This window comes from Corythoichthys intestinalis, chromosome 7 (assembly GCF_030265065.1).
Source record: "Corythoichthys intestinalis isolate RoL2023-P3 chromosome 7, ASM3026506v1, whole genome shotgun sequence".
NCBI classification, from domain to species: Eukaryota; Metazoa; Chordata; class Actinopteri; order Syngnathiformes; family Syngnathidae; genus Corythoichthys; species Corythoichthys intestinalis.
The window spans coordinates 23,346,466-23,370,457 of NC_080401.1; the positions used below are offsets into that span (position 1 = coordinate 23,346,466).

Sequence of the window (23,992 nt, forward strand, 5' to 3'; positions counted from 1 at the left end):
CCAATCTTCACAGAATTTAAGAAACAATCCATTTATACACCGCACCTAACTGTTCACCACAGTTGTCCATGTTCTAATATGGTAGATTTACATAGAGATGTTACACAGAAATATTTGATCCAAAAAGATCTTTATCAACCAAATAAACATGCCAAGTTGTGATGTCCTCATTTATATGCAGCAGCCTGTCACGTGTACGTTTTATTTTACATTTTTGGGCGGGTGTAATTTGTAATCCCAAAAATATGGTATTTGCTAATAGAATCTATTTTTTTGTGTCAGATTTCCTGGCCAACATTTTCCATGTGTCTCTTGTAGGTGGGCTTTATTGACTACATTGTTCACCCTCTGTGGGAGACATGGGCGGATTTGGTGCACCCTGATGCTCAGGACATCTTAGACACACTGGAGGACAACAGAGAGTGGTACCAGAGCATGATCCCACGTAGCCCCTCACCTTCCAGTCCTGACGAATCCCACGCCGAGTTCAGAACAGGAGGTAGTCTGGGGGGGCCTAACCCCTCAACAGGGGTAAGCGGAGACAAGTTCCAGTTTGAACTGACACTGGAGGAAGAAGAGGAGGACGAGGAGTTGGAGTCTGACCTAGAGAGTCCGCACGAGGACGACCCCCAATTGGGGACTGAGCGACACCATGACTCGTCCTCCCCCTCGATGTCTCCGGACGGCCGCGGCAGGTACCGCCCTCCTTCGCACAGCCCTCATCCCCACAGGACAAGCTCATCAAGCCACAAAGGACCTAATGGTGAGGAGGACAAGGGCGACCCCTGCCTGCACGAAGGCTCATAACAACCAGCACAACCTGCCCTGCCCAACAGACAGACAGCAACACAAAGACAAAGGCAGGGTAGGCCTTTTACCTACAAATAAAGTCTGTAAAATCACCACAGTCCCTTTACACTGGAGACAACCTCTCTGTAGACAGAGGGGTGTGCCCCCTCTTTTTAATTTCATATTTATATTGGCCTCTTTGTTGTCTTTTAGTCTTTTGTTTCCCACCCTGCTTTGGGAGCTTCGCTGGGATGGGTAAATACTGTAGAGGGACTCTCTCCCATAATAATAGGTGAAAGCAATGTCTTCCTCTAAACCAGGAGTGGGCAAACGATTCCACAAAGGGCTGCAGTGGATGCAGGTTTTTGTTCCAAACAAGAGGACATCTTTTCACCAATCTGATGTCTTACAAGTGCAATCAGTCAATTCCATTTGGGAGCTGCTTGTTTCAGTAGAAACCTCATTGGTTAAACTATATGTGCTGAATTGGTTGGGAGGAAAACCTGCGCCTACAGCGGCCCATGAAAACCGGTTTGTCTACCCCTGGCTCCAAACTAACTTTGGAGGCGAGCAGTGCAGTTGCAGTGGTATGACAGGGTCTTGGAAATTATTTTTGCACCATGTTCAAATCTAAAAATCATAATCTAACCTTGCTGAATGATAACTGATTTTTGTTTTGACGCGATGTGATATTTGAGACGATTGATGGACCTAAACCTCAGGGTATGAAGAGAAAACGCAAATTGAATGTAGCATGGATTTTCATATCCCTTACCCCAGTCATTCCCTGTTTGAATTTACCTCTGACCCTCACATTCAGTAACTGGGACTACCAGTTGAGACCCTTTAAATTAGGCACCTCAAGCAATCAATATATTAGGAAACCAGCGTGTAGCACCACAGATTTTGGACTGAAAAAGACACCATCTGTAGCCTAAACTTTATTTTTTAAAGTAAGAATAATTTATATGGTGTCCTTTTTCAAACATGTTATCACATGTCATTGTCCATTTGCTGCTGTTGTCTTTGATTACGTATAGTTTTATTTTGTCAGGGTGCCTCCAGTCCGCAGTAGCACTTTACCATTTACATCGCTCGGCTCTTATGCGTCACAAGGGCTTTAGCCACCGTAGGCCTGCACATCATAAATTTTGTACAAGTTCCCTAAAGGCTGGTGGGAAAATGAACACCGCCTTGATTTGAATTTTAACATGGAGCCTTTCAATTAATGTCAAAACAATGTAATCTCTCACACACACAAAAAATGTCCATTCTATGCCAAATGAGTTGTTACTCATCAAGCTTTGATTGTATCAACCCAGCATTTGGCATGTTTTCAGGTGCTCAGTGACAAGCTCATCTGTCTTAAATTTGGTGCAAATATACAATCCAAATATTTTGTCAGTGACTCACAAAAATAACTTGCTAGCTGTAATTGTGTTTCAAGAAAATGTCTTCTTTGTAAAGTGAAAAGCAATAAGTGTTTTACTTGCAATCGATACCTTGACCTTTTGTCCAGAACTTCTGCAAATTCAGAAACAAATCAAAACTTACAGTGCGCAGCAAAGATTGCGATACACAGAGTTTGAGTCACTGCCAAAACATTGGATGGCAATGCACGTCTTTCCTCAAAGTGGACTTGAATTTTGCTGCCGATACTTAGCGCGTTTCCGCCTTCACCTGTTAAGTCATGATAATCATAACCACAGTGCCTGGTTTTCAATGAAGCATCAAGTCTAATTTCTTTAGTCAGCACTACAAATACATAAATCAAGCCATCTTCACGTTAAGCAGACCTGTTGCTCACCAGTCCTTTTAAAAACCTCTTTCACATCGAAAAATGTAGGACCAAAGTTCATGAAAAACACCTCAAGCTAAAATGAATGTCCTTTTTACAATTTTAATTTGGGTTCTATTCACTGCCCAGCCCACAGGTAGCAGACATGGGGGGTTGACAGTTAACGGAAAAAACACAAGTCATTTGAACCTTTAGGAAGTTAAGTGCTTGACTGTAACAACTGTGCGATTTTTTTTAACACCTGCCAGCCTACAATGCTACATTTTTACACTCAAGCTTTGGAATGGATTGATTGTATCCAAGTCATTGACTTATTATTGATAGTTTTTACCAATGATAACTGTATTAAAACAGATTAGTTTTTGTGCAGTTTAGAAGCAGTGCTCCTCCACCGTTTTAAATCTAAAACTGAGACTTGTAGTTTTAGGACTTTTTGTGTCTGTGTGTACCAAGTGTGTGTCTATACTGTAGATCAGGGGTCCCCAGACTTTTCCCTTCTCTGATGAGGGGCAGAGCAGGAGTGCCTAAATGTAAAAATTTGTTTTTCAGAAAGCCACAATCAAATAACCTTTTCTGGATTCTTCACGGAACAAAAGTAAATAAAAAATTATAAAAAGAACACTATTAATTAAATAGATAATAACCAAAGAACCCTCTCTGGGTTCTTGACAGAAAAAAGCCAGGAAATAAATGACACTATTGAAAAAAATAAATGTTCAGGGGGCCGGACAAAATGTGGAGGCGGGCCGTAGTATGGGGACCCCTGCTGTAGATGAATGTTGTGGCCAACAGAGTGGGGTGGGAGGGTGCAGGAAGTTAACCAACACTACACATTTAATTGCACTTCTTGTTCAGGCAGTGGTAGGAAACACTAGTTTCAGAGCATTTCATGGACACAGTACAATCATTGTGTAATTGGTCAGTCTTTTTATTGATCATGTGACTTAAGACATTGGCTTTGGAAGTTTAAGGACCAATGTGCTGTTTTTGACATGCTAAAGTGTGTGTGTGTGTGGGGGGGGGGGGGGGGGGGGGTTAAAACGAAATGGCTACACCAGTATGCTGCTTACCAACAGTTGCTATATGGTAGCACCAGACAGAATCAACCAATTGGACAGACATGTTAGCAAGTTAAAATCAGCACAGTGGTTCTTTACATTTAAAGTGCCAAAAAGTATTATATGTGTACATGTGTTAGTGCTCACTTATTGTGTTGAGCACTTTCTGCCATCATGTTAGTAATGTTGCTCAGCCTCTATATTGTTAAAACCCATCAAATGCTATTTATTATTCATACATGTTGGTTAAGGGAACCCTTAAAAATGGGGGTTGGAAAAATATTTAATTGTATGTAATCATATTTTGAGCCTAAAGATCAAATATACAAGTGATCTGCCACTCGTCATTTTTGTCAAAGACAAATTTCTCATTTTAAACCAAATGATTTTCAGGAGTTTGAGATGTTTTGGGGGGGGAATGCCAATAAACTATGTGGAACTTTGTCTTTTTTTTAATGATTCACATTTATTCAATGTGATAGTACAACTCCAATGTATTGCATGTTAGTCAAAATGCTGTCAAGGAGATTTAGATGTTTTCAGCAGAAGCCTCTGTCAAGTCTGACCAGGGCTCCGTTGCAGGTTGGAGGCTTCACGCCCTGAAACGACACGCATTTAAAGCTCAGAATTTCACACTCCAATGGTGCCAACAAAAAAATTAAAACATTGCTATGCATTTTTTTTTTTTTTTACTATTTTACCACCTTTGTGGTTCTGCTGTAAATGAGTTGATCACTGGTAGACATCCAATCCATTTGAAGTAGGAGGGTGAACGGCCGGGAATGAACGTTCACCCTCCTACTTCAAATGGATTGGATTTCTATCGCTGTCAATGGCAGCCGAAGAGTTTATCACATTCCATTTCAGTGCGGTATCAATTTAACAGTAGGTTTGTTTTGATTTGCATACCATTAACGAATTTTTAGAACTCTCAGATTATGCACATATAGCATGTATGTATGGTCAATGAATGTCAAGTTATTTAAATCGCTGAGAACGTTGTCAAATTAAAAATTGATATACAGTAACCATGTCAGCGGAATTAACACGTCAAAAATACTTATTACTCACCTTGTAAAGATTGCAAACCAAAGTGAAGAGAGACGACATGGCTTTGTCTTCATACTCTTCTGTGAATTCCTGCCAAATTGATCATTTTTAGTGTTTTCAAGTCTGTCAATTTTTGCTTGATGGATGGATAGGTGTTTTACAATTAACATTAAAAAAAAAAAAAAGTGCACAATGTTGGACGCATAGATTGAAAATGTTGCTGATAAAGAATTCTGACCCGGTTTGAGTTTTTTTGCTATGCTGTTTCCAAGTTTGTTAAGTCTCTTACCCCGTTGAAGGTGACCCAGGGGACGTGTGTGTGCGGAGGGCTAAGCGCTCTTGTCATGACTGCATTGTCGTGCATCAGTTTACGACCCAGACCTCCCTTGACGCAAGAGTCAACACTGACCCAGGAGACAGCAGGGGCGTGCATCTGAAGACACTATGACCACCACAACAAAACACATTTTTATTCCACAAGAAGTTCTATTCATTCTCAAAGTGGCAAGGTAAGCTGTAGCGTTTGAGTCTTTAGAGTTGTGTTAGTGTGGGCGACTTAACTGGACACCTGAAAAAAAATATGGCAATACCAGTATATGCGCAATTCTAATTATCGTAGCTTCTTTGGTTCATTCAGGTAGTTAAGTTTTATCCTGAGTGATACAATAATATTTAATAATTATAAAATCAAAAAACAGGTCATTGTAATATTATTTATCGTCTAACCCAGGGGTCGGGAACCTTATTGACCAAGAAAGACCAAACGCCCAACATATTTTAAAATGTGATTCCACAAAAGCCATACAGTGTGTGGGTGTGTGGATATATACAGACACACGATAGTCTATTGCCAGTTTGTCAGAGTCCATTTTGTGAGCACTGGTTTTTTTTTTCTTTTTTTTTTTTTTCTTTTTCATGAACTCATCACACTGAAGCAAGTGTGAAGGTCAGGCCCGGCTTTTACGAGCAGTCGCTGAGTTGTGATTTAAATAAATCTTGAAAACAACAACGAAAGCCTAACATTACTTGGGATGTTAAGATAGTTGCTCAGTTACGCACTCACTACTTGGAAAATAAATAGAAACATGGTGCTGGCATTGCGTATATTTCCCCTAAGGCGTATATAAGTGGAGACCACTACCAGGGAGATGTATGTATAACAGTGGCCGAGACAAGCGGAGCCTCTCAAAGCAGCAGTATCATTAGTCTTGCTCTACTGGAAGTACCGACAATGTGACAGATGGGGAAAAAGTCATGAAAGTGAAACTGATCGCGCCAGTGTGACTTTTTTTTTTTTTTTTTTAGCATTTTTTATATACTCCAGTTCGCTCAGCATCGAGTTGGTAGGGGCCAGCCGCGCTGCTAGCTGAGCAACGATTTATTTAACGCGCTCTGTAACGCCCATCTCCGTGCAATTAGTGACCAGGGGACCACCAATGGGCACCGAATTGAAGCACATTATTGAAACGTCCTTTTTAATTGTCCAAGATCAACGTGCGAATGCACCATCAGCTCATCACAGCTCATTCATGTCAAGCAGATATGGAATCAGATATGGTTTGCGAGACATAGGTTCCCGAACCCTGCTCTAATCTATCATATAATCCATATCATTAAAGTCTTTTTGGCCTAGATCAAAGCCATTCTAAATCACTATTGAAAAAAAATCCTTCCAAGAAGATACTCACTGGCTGGGCTGCGCTGAGAACATCTGCAGCCGATTCCATGCAGTAAATGGTTTGAAAAGCTGTGGGGCCAGACAGGTATAGGATGCAGGCCTGACAGGGGCAAGAAAACCAATGAGCAATGTAATAAATCATTTTTTAATAGATCATTAGTCTATATTTTATACGGTGGAACACAGCTATACGGAAAATTGTCGAATAAGCGATTTTGCATGTCACTAAATATCAAACGTGGGTTCTGCCGTCCGTGCATAAAAACCTAAAATATACCATTTTACATGTGCCCCTTCACGTTATCAAAAAAATCAAATTGATCGACAATTGAAAATAGGTTATTCATTGATACAAAATTTAAACCTAAATTTGTTTAAATCATTTGCAATAAACCGTTATTTGTGACTTATAGTTTATTAATACATCAATTAAAAATGCGATGAAGCAACATTTACACGTTATTTTTTTTACATTTCGCTCATTAATTAAAATGCATTAAAAGGTCAAATAAAATAAATGTACATAAAAAAAAGCACGTCATCAAAAGATATTTTTAAAATTACCAAAATGAAGTATTCGACACATTTACCTGTATTTTTTGTAAGCAACTGGTGATTAAAATCGAATCAGTTATACAATTTTAGATAAATAGAAAATACGTTTTTTGAAACGATTGTTATTCAAATGCACTACATTTACCCACCTAGTCTCTTTTAATTTTATATAATTTTAATATAGGAATGAGCTGGTCCATCAGTCTTTACCCCCCACTGCCATGACCCTTGAGCACCAGTGTTAATCTTACTTTAGAAAAATTAGTTATAAATGACTTCTCCCTAAAAAGTAATTGAGTTACCGCATTGTAATAGTAATTATTCAGCAAAGTGACGTTAGGTTCTACACGTTATTATACATTCTTTCACATTAAAGATGTTTATATTAACTGATTGAACTTATTTTTCCATTCCAAATACAAATTTAAAAAAACAAACAAAACATATGTCACACTTTTTACACCTATACTGTTTAAGAGTAACCGTATACAAACTTTCCTTCAAATGCTATGAGATAAAAGCCTTTGTTTTGTACTGAACCCGCACCGCCGCGACCCCCATACTGAACTGTGACTTATACAGTCACACTCCTAATATATACTCACCGGCCACTTTATTAGGTATACCTGTCCAACTGCTTGTTAACACTTTATTTCTAATCAGCCAATCACATGGCAGCAACTCATTGCATTTAGGCATGTAGACATGGTTTAAGACCATCTCCTGCAGTTCAAACAGAGCATCAGTATGGGAAAGAAAGGTGATTTGAGTGACTTTGAACGTGGCATGGTTGTTGATGCCAGAAGGGCTGGTCTGAGTATTTCAGAAACTGCTGATCTACTGGGATTTTCATGCACAACCATCTCTAGGGTTTACAGAGAATGGTCCGGAAAAAAAAATATCCAGTGAGCGGCAGTTCTGTGGGCGGAAATGCCGTGTTGATGCCAGAGGAGAATGGCCAGACTGGTTCAAGCTGATAGAAAGGCAACAGTGACTCAAATAACTACCCGTTTCAACCAAGGTAGGCAGAAGAGCATCTCTGAACGCACAGTATGTCGAACTTTGAGGCAGATGGGCTACAGCAGCAGAAGACCATGTCGGGTGCCACTCCTTTCAGCTAAGAACAGGAAACTGAGGCTACAATTTGCACAAGCTCATCGAAATTGGACAATAGAAGATTGGAAAAACGTTGCCTGGTCTGATGAGTCTCGATTTCTGCTGCGACATTCGGATGGTAGGGTCAGAATTTGGCGTCAACAACATGAAAGCATGGATCCATCCTGCCTTGTATCAACGGTTCAGGCTGGTGGTGGTGGTGTAATGGTGTAGGGAATATTTTCTTGGGACTCTTTGGGCCCCTTGGTACCAATTGAGCATTGTTGGAACACCACAGCCTACCTCAGTATTGTTGCTGACCATGTCCATCCCTTTATGACCACAATGTACCCAACTTCTGATGGCTACTTTCAGCAGGATAATGCGCCATGTCATAAAGCTGGAATCATCTTAGACTGGCTTCTTGAACATGACAATGAGTTCACTGTACTCAAATGGCCTCCACAGTCACCAGATCTCAATCCAAAAGAGCATCTTTGGGATGTGGTGGAACGGGAGATTCGCATCATGGATGTGCAGCCGACATCATGTCAATATGGACCAAACTCTCTGAGGAATGCTTCCAGCACCTTGTTGAATCTATGCCACGAAGAATTGAGGCAGTTCTGAAGGCAAAAGGGGGTCCAACCCCCGTTACTAGCATGTTGTACCTAATAAAGTGGCCGGTGAGTGTGTGTATATATATATATAATTATTTTTTCATTTTATTTATATTTATTTAATTATTTAATTATTTTTTTCTTTTCAATATGCATGTGAGGCTGTGCATTTTCTACCCGTCTTTGCTCTAGTTTTGATTTAAAAAAACAAAAAACCACAAGGTTCATGGATACATCATTCAAGAAAGGTTTAGGTCAAGTGACTAAATTTGTGACGAAAATGCACACTCAGCAGAAAAAAAACATGACATTGTTTTCAATTAATTGTACCCAACTGGACACCACGAATTGTAAAAAAAAAAAAAAAAAAGAAAGTTGCCCGAGAGTTTAAGATGACACTCGCCACACTAAATGCTAATGTTAACGAAAATGCGAATGCTATGCTAGCACTCAGAACCACCTAGCCAATCATCAACGCGATTGCAGTCTCACCAGTCCCTTCCCTCCTCCCCCCTCCCCCTTCCAGCTCTAGGCGGATGTGTGACACAATCAGACAACTTCTGCTTCATTCATCCAAATTGTAGTAACGTGCTCCTTCACATCCTCAGTCACAGCGTTGCAAAGATGGGAAAAGTAATTACTCACTACCAGTGTTGTTAATTACGGTGTTAGAGTATAACAGCGTTATTTTTTTCAGTAGTGAGTAATCTAATGAATTATTTTTCTCATCTTTGCAACGCCGTTACAGTTACTGAGGATGTAAAGGCGTGCATTACTATGTGTTACTACGTTGGTTGAATGACGCAAGAAAAGAGACACGCACTCACGGAGACGAGAGAGAGCGGGAGTAGGTAGGAGGGAAGAGAGTGGCTAGGTCGCTCCAATATGACCTGACTAGCCGATAGCCTACAAACTATGCCTACATGATGCTACGGTAGATATCATATAAATATAGAACTAGATGCGAAATGATAGACTCGCCGGCGTTAGTAAACAGCCGCCATCTTAAAGCAGTAGACTTCTCAGGAAGGCTCTGTTGTAGAGAACCAGTGATGAAACAGTTTTAAACTTTCACATGTTGAAACCAATGAACCTGAACTAATGCAATAGCGGGAGTAATTTCAACAAATTTAACGGTTGATTCACAACATTAAATGACTTCCAAACATAGCAAAGTTATCGTTAGTTATCGCAGTATCCGCAATACCCGTGTGTCTAGTTAAGTTTAGGGTAAAGAATTGGGCTAGGGCCAATAGTCCCAAAAACCCTTTGAATTTCACTATGTTTGTTTTGTTTTGTAATGGAATGGGGAAAAAAAACATGAAAAGTAACACCAGTTACTTTTCCAAGTAACTAATTACTCTTACATTCAGGTAATTGATTTACTGACTTTTTGAGAGAAAAAAATTGCAACTGTAATTAATTACCTTTTTAAAGTAAGATTAACAACACTGCTCACTACTGGAAAAAAATACTGCCATTAGAAACGCCGTTATACTCTAACACTGTTATTAACAACCCTGTTGAGCACAAGTGTGTCCACCCCTAGATGAAACCACAATTAACCTCAATCATGTTTCCATGGCATTCTGACTCGCCATGCTGGCATCTGAACGTAGTATTGCCCGACACCAGCTCCTGTAAGTAAATAAAATACAGTGTTGAAAATAATGGAACCATCTCCTGATCCCAAACGTCGGGAGATATCGATACCTCCAAAATGAACGTGCTGACCTTAGCGTTGCCATATGGCACCAGTGTAACCTTCATGATGTCCTGCAGCATGGTCCAAGTGGGGAAGAGCTGTTGAGTGATAAATACTCTACAGGCCGGACACAAACTCTCGTAGTACAGCGTGACAGACACCGGAGGAGCGCCCTCCTGCGGACGCACGGCGCTTAGTTCCATGCACTGCTTCTGCACCTACATGAGGGCAATACCACAAACAAATCATTGGAATGAGATATACCACACGGGATGCTTCTGTAGAGGTTACCACTGATTACAGGCATCTTTTTCTATAGCGATTATCCACTAGGGCAGGGTTCACCAAATCCAGACCTCGATGCCACCTATCCTGTTGTGTTTTCCATGCCTCTCTCCCCTAACACACCTGAATCAAAAGATTATGTCATCAGCAAGCTCTCCAGAAGCCTGATAATGATCCTGATTATTTGATTCAGGTGTGTTGGAGGAAGGAGACATGGAAAGCATGACAGGAAAAGTTGCCCCGGGGTCCGGATTTGAAGAACCCTGCACTAGGGTGACGAGTAGTGACCCTGACTTGCACTTGACACCATCCATCCTATCAGAGAACAATAATGAACAATTTAGCAGTTTCCAATTAACAAGGTACATGCTTTTAGAATGCGGAAGTTGTATTTAAAGAATACATTTGGGGAGAATATTTTAATCCCACATGGAAACAAAGAGAGATTGAAACACCAGTAATGCATTTGAGACAGTACTGTACGAACCACTTTCCACTTTCCCTCCGTGCAGCCGGAAAGAAAAACACTCAGAAAGTTTCGACTTCAAACATTGTTTTAAATCTAATTTATGGGTCGAAAATATTTGAAGCAGAAGAGCCCATCCGGTCACAAGAAGAAGCGGCTTTTGCCTTAAATAACGAAAGCATGACTCTCATTTTGCACTCACCACACAACTCAAACTCATTCAACTCATTTAATAGATGTTATAACAGATGAGTACACATTAGATAAGCTTCGATGTAAAGCAACATAGCAAACAAATGCATCAGCCATGTACACAAATCCATTAATAAATACTTTCATGAATCAAATTACTTCTTTTACTTTCTTTTACACTAATGGCACAGAGTTTAGAGCACCTGGAAGTAGTGAAACTTCCACAATAAATGCAAACAACTTTTTTAATAGTAAATGAAGTTAGGTTAAACTCTGTTCTGACAGTTTCAATACAAAAAGTCCCAGCATTGTGAGTTAATGCTACAACACTCGCCTTGCATTCAATTGCAATCTCCAGGGAGCGACACCATTGCGATGGAGGATAACGACACGAAGGTTTCGGATGAGAAGATGTAGAGCTTCGGACATGGAACAGGAGCACGACCAACAGAGCTGTAAAGTCGGTCGCGAACTTCATTTCTGCCGGTTTGAAAAGAAAAGGGAAAAAGACGGGAGGAAGCAAGAAAAGTGCGTGTGCTCCAGAGGACGGACTCAAAATGCTCGCCGAGTCGCCAGTCGCCACCATCAGCTGACTCGAGCCAGGTGTGAAAGTCTCATGATGAGTTCAGGGCCCCGCGTACACTTCACTGTCCGCACAGTGAGCAAAGAGAGGAAATGTTGGGGGGGGGCAAGTAATTCAGATGCAACGTGAAAATGCGAGGGTTTTTTTTGTTTTTGTTTGTTTTTTTGTGAATATTGTAACCAGAATCATTTGCTTTTGTTGGGGGGGGGGGGGGTGTCTGTATTTTACTATTTTCTTTAGTTGTGTGTTCGTTACCTTTCAACAAACCATATGGATGCTGTTTTCCTTGTAAAATAAAACTTCAAATCAAATTACCATTTCTGAACACATCATATAATAGAATTTTTTACCAATATTCTAAATTTCATGATGGGTGTAATTGAATTAACTTATTCACTGCCATTGACGGCGGTACATGTCCAATCCATTTGAACTGGAAGCAGTCAAAATGATTGGACGGCTATCATTGTCACTGGCAACCAATGAGTCAACATACTAGTACTAGTATTTACCTTAACTTTACCCACCTGGAAAAAGGCACCAATCTTTAAAATCATGATCACTACTTAAAATATGGTTAATTGTGCGGCACTACAATGTACTACTAATTTTGCGCTCGATGCCAGTGAACCATAGAACAATTGCTTTAGATTATATTTGTTCAATATAGCAGTACTTCAATTTTCAAAAATGTAACGAACTAATGTTGAAGTTCGAATTATCTGCAGTGATTCCTACTTTGATCACTTAATATAAAAATAACTAACCAATATCAGTTAAACATAAATGTTGTGTATCGTATTCGCAAAATTCAAGTCACATCTACCTTTGAAGTCCCTATGACAGCAAAAAGCATGTTTATTTCATATTTCACGCGGCATTTTATGTTCCTGGATGAAATGGACCCTTTGGATGTGCGTGGAAGCGATCGATTTCTTTATCCAATTTTTTTTAATCCTGCGCCATTAAAATGAGTGACTTCCTGGATTGAGGAAGAATGCGGATGTGACGTCAAATGGGTCACCATCTCACAATACAGCCATCGTTGTATAGCATGCAGATGGACTGTGTGTTTTTTTTTTTGTTTTTGTTTTTTTGCTCCACGCCAGCCCAATGTGCTGCAGGCATTTGTTGCTGCACCAGGAAAAGGAGTGTGAGTCTTTTTGGGTTTCAAAAAGTAAGTTCTCATTCACCGCCCAGTATGGCCAAAACAAGTCCGACTACTGTGGGACCATTGGACCAACGAGGAAGTGAGTAAACTACATGTTTTGTATTATGTCAAATACTGGGATCATGACACACGTTTTAATAAAGAGGTGGCTTGCATGTTGTGGGTAACAATGCTCCTTGTCCTCCGAGAAGGCCACTCAGCCGACGACCGGCGGCTTATCACACACCATGGTGACTTCCACCCCCTCGGTACTCTTCATGTGCCCGCCAAGAATGCGCTTTCCTCGGCTTGGCCACGAGCAGCTCCTCCCTCTGACGTTGTCAGGTTTGTCCACCGGGCTATTTTTGGCGTTCGTTCCCGGCGACGAGCATTGCCAGCCCGCCGTGGCCACAGCAGAACGACGAGTTGAAACTTGCTCTCCGCCGAGGGCTGGCTGAACGGTGAAGACAGTTAACCCCGCTGCCATGTGTGACATGAGTCGGAGTAGTTTTGTTTGATTTTTCGTTTTCGAAAGGCGAGAATAAGACTTGGAAAAGCTGCTCGGTTCAGGTTAGCATGTCGACTAGCTCTCTAGCCTCCTGTTTTGTTTACGCTCTTTCCTCCGTCTCCGAAGCCCGGGCAGGGAAATGACAAAAGTCGGACTAACTCCGTTGGCATAAAATACCGTTCGGGAGAAGAAGAAGTCGGCAGTTTTGACCATTATGCAGTAATTTTCCCTGTTGTACTGAATAAATGCATTTTTAATATTTCATATTCCATTTAGCACAAGACCATGACCATGTCATGACCATGCAATTTATTTGGCAATTGGGGAAAATACTTAGATAAAAAGAGTCTCCTGTAAAAATATTGGAGTAGAGTGATTGAAACAATCATGACATTTTGCTGCTATCTGTCATATTTTCCTCGTTCTGAATCTTCCCCTCAATGGGCTGAATTCTAAATCAGATGAAATCGTGACCCTGCCGACATCATCAACCAGGTGGGGACGCTAAAGCGCTATCATGACAGGCGTGGCTAAACGGCAGATTAAAAGACTAATTTCTCATCATCCGCGCATTGCCAAATTGTTATATATAGTCGAATCGTCTCAAAATATGATTGTAATTCATATAATAATGCTATTTATGATGTTTTTTATGCTGTCACAGACACTTTAAGGATCTTGCTGTTATAGTAATGAATAAATCAATGAATAATTATTTAATACAATCAAAGTAATGGAAATACTTTATATTTGTCCTTATGTATTTCCCAAATATATTAGTGCAGGGGCGGACTGGTAATCTGTTGCTTCTGGAGGATTACAGAGCAGCTCTGGACGGCCGGCGGCCGCTATACATACATAAGATGGGACAGATAGAAAATGGCTAACATACTGCAAAGAAAATCATATACTATATTGTGCAGTATGTTTAGCATTTGCCAAACCAACTGAAAGCAATCCCTTCATAAGTGGAATGCAGGACTGGAGCCATATCAGTCAAAGAGTGGAGGAACATGAAAGAAGCAACATGCACAGATGTTGTGCTGAGGCATATTTTTTGAGGGCATCTAAATCAGACATAGCCAGCCCACTACAGGGTCTGGGTTTCCCTTCGTACAGTGATTCTTGTGGGCTGGGCTGAGTCAAAGTCCAGGGCTGCTTTTTAGTCCCAGTCCGCCTCTGTATTAGTGTGTGTACACATTAAGCACCTAGACGTCAATTCTAATAGGATTGATTTACTTTGCTAATATAGATTACAGATAAGCAAAAAAACTAAAGTAGATATTTTTTGTAATGTATGACACACTGGTACTGTGGCTATTAGTATTGAAATATACAGGAGTAAACATAACTACTACTTGGATTTAAAAAAACAAAAACAAAAACAAAACACCTAGATGTTGTTTTTAGTTCCCTTTTGTTCCCCAAATCAAATCATCCATTTGTGACTGGGTGAACCAGAGTAATTAATTTGGGTTTTGTGCTTTATTTACATTTATTTGACTTACTCTCAAGGCAAACCCTCCTGACCTAGGCTACCTGTGCTTTTTATTCATGTGAATATCCGTAATGACCACTGCAAATTATTGGCCACAGGAGGGCGCACGAGCTGCAGGTAGATCAGGTGTGGGGTTTTTTTCTTTTAAATGCGCATGCTTACCGTAATTATGTTGTGTGGGCAACATAACCTCATATATTGCTCTTTTTAAATCACGCTGCTAAGGTAGATCTTCTTGATAAGTAGATCTTGGGGTAAAAAACAATGAGCACTCCTGAGGTAGACTGTGTTGTTCATCATTAGTACTAGAATAGAGAGGTGTGTTTCATAAATAGCATGAATTGTATTCGACACAAATGTTTCGTTCCACGAAAAAAAATATTTATGAGGAAAAAAACTGACCCTGCTCTCTTCCCACATGATTGACGTGTTGTCAATGCTTTGAATTTGCCTGCATAGACGAAATTCTGCTGTCTGAGTGCTCTTCTTGTGTAATTTACATTTGTTAAATTGTATCGGGTGTTCTGATACACAACTACCAATATTTTTTTGTGTATGCTGGCTACAAAACATTTTAAAATATAAATTAGATAAGATAAAGAGACACACAAGTCTTTGAAGTCTTGACTTTATTTGGTTGTTAAAGTGCTTACATGGACATAGGGGTACTCTGTAAGAAGGCAAAGAAGAACGGGAGTTAAACACCAACTAAAACATTTTAAACCAGCACATTTCTTCAGATGACATACTCCTAAAAAGTAAGACAAGCTACCGCGACACGATGCACAGTGTCTTTGCATAACTAAACAAACATTTACGTGAACATATTTTTTCTTCACATTAATAGACTAGTAAGTGCAGCTAAATGATTTGGATTAGAGCAGAGGGACAAATTCCTACGGTCACAACAGCAACAAGCCAAGGTCACAGAAACAGCAAGTACCTTGTTGTGTGTACTACAGAAACAAGAAAGAGGTATTTGATCATATGCACAGCTCAAAGTGAAATAAAACCATTCAAAACTTATAAAGCCTATAATTTTATGACAAATCATTTCAGTTGACATGGTTCTGTTAACAAGATTCCCATGACCTATAATGGTTAACTGCCTTCACATTTACAGTATGTAGAATTTATGAGATTCTTTACAGTAGTCACACTAGAGAGGTTTGGATCATTATCACTATAACCGTAGCATTTTCAAGAAAGATTTGTTCCCTCGAACCATGACCACTGTCATCTTTCAATGAAATAAAATCCAATTTGGAGGCCTGAGAATTTTTTTAACCTGTAAGAAAATTAGAGGTATTTCAAAGAACGTTTCAATGGCTATCCTTGTTAAATGAGTTTTGTCATGCTCATCATGGCAAGTACAGTAAACATCTACTGGCTAGTGTTGTCGCTCCAAATAAAGGAAAGTGATCATTTTAAGCGCATTGAATTATGCAAATCTCCTTCTGTTCACATGGTGATGAAACAGTTTAATACAAAACACAACACCAACATAAAAAGAGACCGTACAAATACAGAATCGTTCACCTAAAATAATCAAATACAGTGATGAACTCACAAGCACAGTTCTCAGCCAGTCACATGACATTATCTAACGCAGTCAGCAGCACCACCAGAAATCGACTAGCTTCATTTCGAGACAACAATATGACATGATAGCACGTACATGGCCATCATCATAATCTACATCAATTTAGATCCATTAGTGCAAAATATTTACTTCAAACTGCTCCCCCCTTGTTTCGAGCTGCTGTGCAAATCATATAATGTGCATATGTATTTAATATATTTTCTTTCATCAAGCACTCAATGTTGTCTATTTTAAACATACTACGTATATTATGATTTGTGGAACAGAAACAAGAATATAAGCACTCAACAGAAGAACAGAGTGGGTATGTAGTGTATAACATTCCATAGATCAGGGGTTCTCAAACTGGGGGTCAAGCTGACTCCTGTGGACTTTAAGATCCACCAAAATCTGCCTACAATTGGTAGCCAATAAAATAAAAACTTATTTTCTACTTAAAAGGATAAAACATTAGTGTGGTGTGAAAACGCACATAAAAACAGTCTTTTTAGTAATTGGGCCCCCGACATGTGGGCAGGTATTTATCAATGCTGGCACTAGTTTAACCAATCAAATGCGAGGATTTCAAATTGCTTGTCCTTCCTCGTCGCATCATTAATACAATATACTTTAGAGCAGGGGTCGGGAACATATGGCTCACGAGCCAGATCTGGCTCTTTTGACGGCTGAATCTGGCTCGCAGACAAATCTTTAGTTATTTTTTTAAAAAAGTTTTGATATACTCCTTTGCGCTGTTACCAGCATCCCCAAGGGGTCGCTGTCCTGTTTCGATACGACCGGCATTGCCAATTTAGTGTAGAAGAAGAAGTGGGCGAGCGTGAGCAGAGAGGGAGGCAGGTGTAGAGAGAGAGCTGTGTTGAGTGGCTGGGTGTCCCGCACTGGTTTTTGTTTGTGTTGATAAAGTCTCCGATAAAAGGCCATCCGACACGTCTATGAGTTTTTATGCACTACGCCACCTCCCCGAAGAAAGAACCGGACGTAGGAGCGACGACGAATTGGCCACGGTCCACTCCCAACTACGGTTTGGAGTTGAGAGAACCTCATTACCAAACAGTGCAGATTGGTAACAGCACATTACGCGAAACGGCGACAGTCACCGGCAGTAATTTTAGTAGGAAAGTAGCAAACATACATGTTGTTGTGTCTATCTATTTATCCATCCATCCATCAATCGCATAGGCAACACTGCTCGCTGTCGAAAATAGCTGCCGATGTGTGCATGTGCGTGAGATCAGGAAGTAAACTACCCTTGTTTTCAGTTTCGTTTTCCGCGTTGTCAGCTAATTTTAGAAACCCTTTTGAGAAGATGGCAAAAAGGAAAAAAAAAACGAGGAGTATAGTATTTTTCAGCAGGACATTAAGGCATAAAAGCAGCACGTTTTTTTTTCTCTCGCTTTGGATGAGTCAACAGATGTAAGCAACCAGTTCAGCGTGATTGCAAAGTTTTGTCTATGAAAGGGACAACAAGAGGGGAGGATTTTATTCAAGTCCTTCACTGAGTTCGCTAAAGAAAAAAATCTACTGATGGATACTTGTTTCGGTGTGCACTAATGGTGCCCCGTGCAAGGTGGGGAAAAACAGGATTCGTGGCACTTCTTCGTGAACATGAAAAGAGACACATACTTTGTTTCTCAATGCCTGCATGAAGCTTAACCCCACCAAGTATCAACCAGACTACAAAGCCATCAGCAAAACCATGCAGCACCAGAAGTCGCATTAGTGGTAAGAAATACACATCATTGATCAGCAACAGCAAAACACTGTTATTAAAAAGAATTTAGAGACTTATTTTACTTTACTTACTTTAAGTGTTGAAATTACATAAAATGCTCACATTAATTGTATTTTTAGTTTTAAACATATTGTATGGCTTTCACAGAATTAATTTAAAAAATAAATGGTCTTCATGTCTCTCTCAGCCAAAAAGGTTCCCAACCCCTGCTTTAGAGGGTTACAAAAACGGCAGCACTTGTAAGCACTGTTCATTTAAAAAAAAAATGTTTTTATTTTTTTTTTATTTTTTTTTTATTTTTTTACTAACATTATTTTCTCAGTTATCCGACGTCAAGGAAATTCACGATTTGCATACTATCCAACGAGCAGCCGTATTTCGCATGATGGTCATTTGAAATAGGTGTTTTCTGTCCCTTTAGCTTTGAGCTGATTCAAACCTAGGACATAGTCCTGTATAGATAGTCGTTTATTTAAGACTATAGTCCCATTTTGCATTAAAAAATGTATTATGAGAGCAACGTTCTATTTTTTAAATTCACCTTTAATCATATCACTTGTTTCCCCTAATAAAACGTGAGCTTTGATTTCATAATGTGATTTTAATCTCATGCCAGTAAAACTTTTCTCGTATAAAAATTAATGATGATATTGTCGACAGAATATTATGGCAGTTTATCCCCCCTGAAAATTTATGTAAATTCAATGGCCGTTAAAATTATGAGGGACAGTCTTTGGAAAAATGCCTCCCTAAGGTCACTGGACCCAAACAGTTTGAGAACCCACACCATAGACAACTTACACTTAGTGCTGCACATGGCGAGTGCTGTTTGCCTGATTGTATTGATCTTTAACAAATCTCACATTTGCCATCAGATTCAAGAGTTACAGCCAACTGTAATCCCTCCATAATCTGTGTACCAGCAGCACATTATACCTCCCCAGGCTTGAAAGTCTGACTGAGACCAGCACACACTGTGTAATTTAAAAACATCTTGCTCTAAAAACATGACCATAGGACGTGTGGGTGACACACAACAGTTGTATATGCTAATGTACATAACCTCAAATCAACCTTTCTCATTTATGCCGTACAACTTTATAGTGTTAATATATTACTATAAAAATAATTTTGAGTGATTAGGTGTTACTGTTATTTAATGAGCACCAATCCACCTCCACTCAGAGAGCACAATCAAAGAGAGCAAACCCATCCAGGGCTGACAGGACCTGGACAGATTTGAAATGTAAACACATTTACATAGACTAATAATCCTTAGCACGGACCACTTTTGATTTGATTGTACCTCACAAACGCTTAAAAAAACTCATCGTAACACTGCTACTCTGCTCCCATCAACGTTATTGGATTTCAATTCTGCTCGTTAACAGAACAGGAAATTCACAAGCTTCCTAAAAAAGCAGAAATCATGGCAGAGCTTTCAATACTTCTAAAGGACTTTTTATTGTGCTTTTTCTGTGCAAATGGCAATATACAAAACCACCCAAAGGCACTTTTAATCCATGATTTCCTCCAGGAAATTTTCCTGGATTAGTTTCGCCTGTCCAAATCTTTGAAAATGGTTCTATAAATGCAGATGCGTTAGAATTAGCCAAATGCTTATCAGAAATGTATTGTCTATCCCATTGTGATTTTTGGCATTTGAATTCATTTTAGTATTCTGCCAGCTCATCCATAGACTTTACTATCAGTTGACGAGACAGCTCCTTCAGACATTGCGCCACGACTTCCCGTAGGGGGCCGGGCCAGGCAGCGTGTCGTGGAAGCTTTTACAGCGATAAACTTAAACACAGCTGCGTTCTAACGCCGGATTTAAGTGGAAACATGATGAAAGTTTAAGCACATACAAGCAGGCAGGAGTGTCTCAAGAGTGATTTGGTCGAGGATTCAAGGTACTAATGTTTCTTTGTGCTCAGGCCTCTCTTGTAAAAGAGATATTAATCTCAATGAGACTGCCTGATAAAATAAAGGTTAAAAAAAAATAATAATAAAATAGAAAATTATATATCTTATAAAATAGCACAATGCATGCACTTTGAATCGTTGTGAAAAAAAATTAAATGAATGGAAAAAATTACCTTAAAATTAGCTTGAAATATCAGCGTAAAATGAATGATAACTGCCCGGTTTTTTGCTTTCAACCAAGAATCTAGACTGTCATACGTTCATATCTATAGAAATTCTGGGATTTACGCATTTATTTACGAGACTTTTTTTCTTAAAAGCTGTTTTGTGATGGCCGCCATGTTGGATTTTGTATCCATACACAATAGCGTAACTTTACCTTTCAAATAATCAGGTAATTTTCGGCCGACCGCCCATTTTTTGGCAGACAACTAGTATTTAGACATTTCTGCGTACATACAAAAAAATTGGCTCTACGTGTTTTATTTTATGTAACATTTCAATCTAAAAACGACAAGGCCCAGATAGCTGGCAAGATGTGCTGAGGCAATAGTGACATCGGTATTCAACCTAAATAAATTGTGATTATATAAAGAAAAATGTAAAATTCTTATTTGTTCAGTAAAATTAAGATGATTCTGCATGCTTTCCTCAATTATTAAGTTTCTGAGGTGAAAATTGAGTGATTTATTAGCTGTCGAAAACTTATGTCCAAATTGCAATAAATGGCAAAAAAAAAAGTCGCTATTTTGGGCAAAACTTGTATGATATGATAAATTATGTGATTGATCCTGAAAATATAGGTGATTTCCTCTGCATTTGGTGATTTTTGTGCATCTATATAATCAGACAATTTTATAGCAATTTTAAGTTTTGTTATACAAAAAATAATTAATCGGGATTTTATTAGGGAACGACTTTGACATTTTTTATGCCGCTGCTCATGGACACGCATATATGCCTAAGGGAGTGCCTGTTTTAGTTTTAGGTCGCTAGCAGCTTTGGTTTCGAAAACATTTGAATTTTAAGTTTTTCAAAATAGGCGCCCTACGCAGCGGTCCCGCGGCCCATTTGCTGTCAGCTGATAGTGAAGTCTATGGCTCATCTGTTCAATATAACACAGGGATCAAATAAAGTTCTCATGATGTTTGAACTCATCGCAGAGCTGCAATGACAACACTTCAACAACATCATCTTGTACGCCTTAAGGTGCAACGGTCACCAGACATAACCCTAAATTTGATTTTATTTGTTTGTTTCCCGCAGTATATATTATGTTCTTATCTGACTTAACGTAACAGGTGATATCTAATCTTACTATGAATTTTTATTTTTTTTAACACTCACAGGCATAACGCAAACGGAGAATCTATTAACTTGTCTAAAAATGTTACATCTTTCAGGTGCGAGGGGTCCATTGTTATGTAATTGTGATCATGAATGCACCCGCAATACAGGGAAATTGTCAATATATCAACATGGGTGGATAGAACAGATGCCAAAAAAAACCATAATTACTGTAGTTAAATAGTGAGGACCATCAAATCCAATCTGGGGAAAAAAGTTAATAAAAATATCACATGACAGGCCAGTGTGAATTCACCACAGCATGACCATGAACAATTATTTTTCGGACACCTTTCTGCTTGATTAGACTTTAACAAGCAAAAATCTGGGGGGAAAAAGCTATAATTTCAAATTAATCTACAGTAATCTGAGTATCTCAAATAAACATCTTGTGAGTCAGAGGTGTACTGAATGATAACTATTATCAGAGATGCACCAATTGTTAGAACGGTTATTGGGTCTGTCCCTTCTAAGGGACCACAGGCTGATTCGTCAATATTAAACACAGACAATCCTTGCTCTTTACACGATTGTCGTAGCATCTACGTTTTAAACATTATTGAGTGGGAGTGTTCTGGAATACAGAAAATGCTACCAATGCTCTGAAAAAGCACAGTACCAAAAGGAAAGCAGCTAAATATATCAATGGTATGGAGCTATCCACCATCTGTTCACTTGTATATTAACATTAAACTAGGCCTGCAAGCAGGACTGAACGGGCCCTCGCAATCTAGCGCAACTCGGACTATGTGCAGGTCAGGGTGGTGGCAGATCCTCCTCTCTAATCATCTCATTAGAACCTAACAAGCTCGAAAGTCGCCTCTTTACATTCACACACCTAACAGATTAAAAAAAAACCTAGTGGAGAGAGTACTACAAAAAAGGAGGTACTACTGAGCTGTGCAGCCAAGCCCTTATTCAAAACCTAAATTAATCTTCTAACTGGGCCAATTCGACCAAGTGTGCCAAATATTGTGGCTCTATAAGCTGCCTGAGTCTCTGAAAAAAAGTATTTCCTTTAAATGGCGAATAAAGGGTCGTCACGGCAACAGACAGAGACACGTGGACATGGGCCGTAAATAAGTATTTTAATAGGTCTTGAAACTACAATGACCAACCTGAAAAGAACTGGACATCTATTGGAAAAACGAGTGACTTTCTATTGCCACTAGTTGGCGCTGTAGGGTTGATGCAAATGACCCCTACAAGGCCCTTCAGGGTATGACTCTCAACAAGCACGGGAAGTTTGGCGCAGATATGTTGTCATTTTCACTTTCCTGTTTGGACCCCTCCGCTTCAACGAAACTTCAATATTTTTTATCAGGCACCTGAAGACAGGTCTTAAGGCTTCCCTTATGCAGCTTTGAGGTAGATTGATTTTTTCCCTTTAGAGGAGGAGTGTGTCCCGTAAAAAAAGGGCATTTCCTGTTCCCACTAGGAGGCGCCAAGCACAAATGGTAAATTTTCAATCCAGTCCTGCTCAGGCTGGTATACCTCACACACATGCCAGATTTAAAATAGATTGAACGTTGTATGAGGGAGTTATCAGTCATTTTCCGAATTCGGTGTTTTGGCGAAAAAATGGCCGACTTTGGCACCCCGCCCAGGTCAGGCCCGTGAATGAAAACACACCATTTTGATAACTTAAGATTTCATATGCCTCATGAACAGTCTCGCCAATTTTGAGAATGATCAAACTAATTCCCTAGGTGCCAAGGTGTAAAATGTGCACACTGTAAATCGATAAAAATTTCACATTCAATCCAAAATACCCGATTTCCTGTTGGGTTTGGAATACGCATGCAAGAGACTTTTTGGAGCAGTTTTGTACAAGGTATCGACTCTCCGAATTTCATACCTCTACGTTGAAAAAACCTAAATGGAGAGGCCTTTTTGAAAATTTCAAGGGGGCGCCACTGAGCCATTTTGTTACGTGTTTTTGTAACGTTGCAAGATTATTGAACGTTATCCAAAGCCACATGTATGTCCAAATTTTTGTGAGTTTTCGTGCATGTTCAAGCCTCCAAATGTAAACTCCTACTGTGAACCGATAAAAATTTCACATTCGATCCAAAATACCCGATTTCCTGTTGGATTTGGAATACGGGTGTAAGAGACTTTTTGGAGCAGTTTTGCACAAGGTATCGACTCCCCAAATTTCATCACTCTATGTTAAAAAAACCTAATAGGAAACACCTTTTTGAAAAATTCAAGGGGGCGCCACTGAGGCATTTTGTTACATTTTTTCGTAACATTGCAAGATTATCGAACGTTATCCAAGGCCGTATGTATGTGCAAATTTTTACGAGTTTTTGTGCATATTCAAGCCTCCAAATGTAAACTCCTACTGTGAA

At 39.5% G+C, this 23,992-nt stretch overlaps 2 protein-coding genes across 10 annotated transcripts in view; one reads left to right on the top strand and one right to left on the bottom strand.

Moving 5' to 3' along the window:
* LOC130918526 (cAMP-specific 3',5'-cyclic phosphodiesterase 4D-like) overlaps nt 1-3,608 on the top strand; it is a 172,059-nt gene extending 168,451 nt beyond the window's left edge. For 7 of the 8 annotated variants that reach the window (XM_057840280.1, XM_057840282.1, XM_057840281.1 and 4 more), the window contains one exon: nt 319-3,608. In XM_057840280.1, coding sequence (XP_057696263.1) covers nt 319-807 — 489 coding nt within the window. In that variant the 3' untranslated portion in view covers nt 808-3,608. Of the gene's footprint in view, nt 1-282 lie in introns of all 8 variants that reach the window. The other variant, XM_057840286.1, reaches the window with a different exon arrangement.
* LOC130918527 (gamma-interferon-inducible lysosomal thiol reductase-like) lies at nt 3,486-11,891 on the bottom strand. Of its 2 annotated transcripts, none has more exons than XM_057840288.1 (7): nt 11,626-11,891; nt 10,357-10,566; nt 10,210-10,281; nt 6,384-6,473; nt 4,985-5,137; nt 4,717-4,785; nt 3,486-4,244 (listed from the first exon to the last, which is right to left on the bottom strand). In XM_057840288.1, exons 1-7 carry the CDS (start codon nt 11,875-11,877, stop codon nt 4,185-4,187), a joined length of 906 nt encoding a protein of 301 aa, XP_057696271.1. In that variant the 5' UTR covers nt 11,878-11,891; the 3' UTR covers nt 3,486-4,184. The 2 variants fall into 2 exon arrangements, with proteins under 2 accessions (XP_057696271.1, XP_057696272.1); XM_057840289.1 differs by having other exon boundaries at nt 3,488-4,244; nt 10,378-10,566.
* Between the last annotated feature and the right edge of the window lie 12,101 nt (nt 11,892-23,992).

Bases quoted from the DNA above. Each gene is read 5' to 3' on its own strand.
- LOC130918527 (XM_057840288.1), bottom strand. From the start codon at position 11,877: ATGGTGGCGACTGGCGACTCGGCGAGCATTTTGAGTCCGTCCTCTGGA. The intron at 10,282-10,356 runs GTATCGATATCT...ATTTACTTACAG, and splicing joins TCAGCACGTTCATTTTGGAG to GAGCTGGTGTCGGGCAATAC. The intron at 4,245-4,716 runs GTGAGTAATAAG...GTGTCGTTTCAG, and splicing joins TGGTTTGCAATCTTTACAAG to GGCGTGAAGCCTCCAACCTG.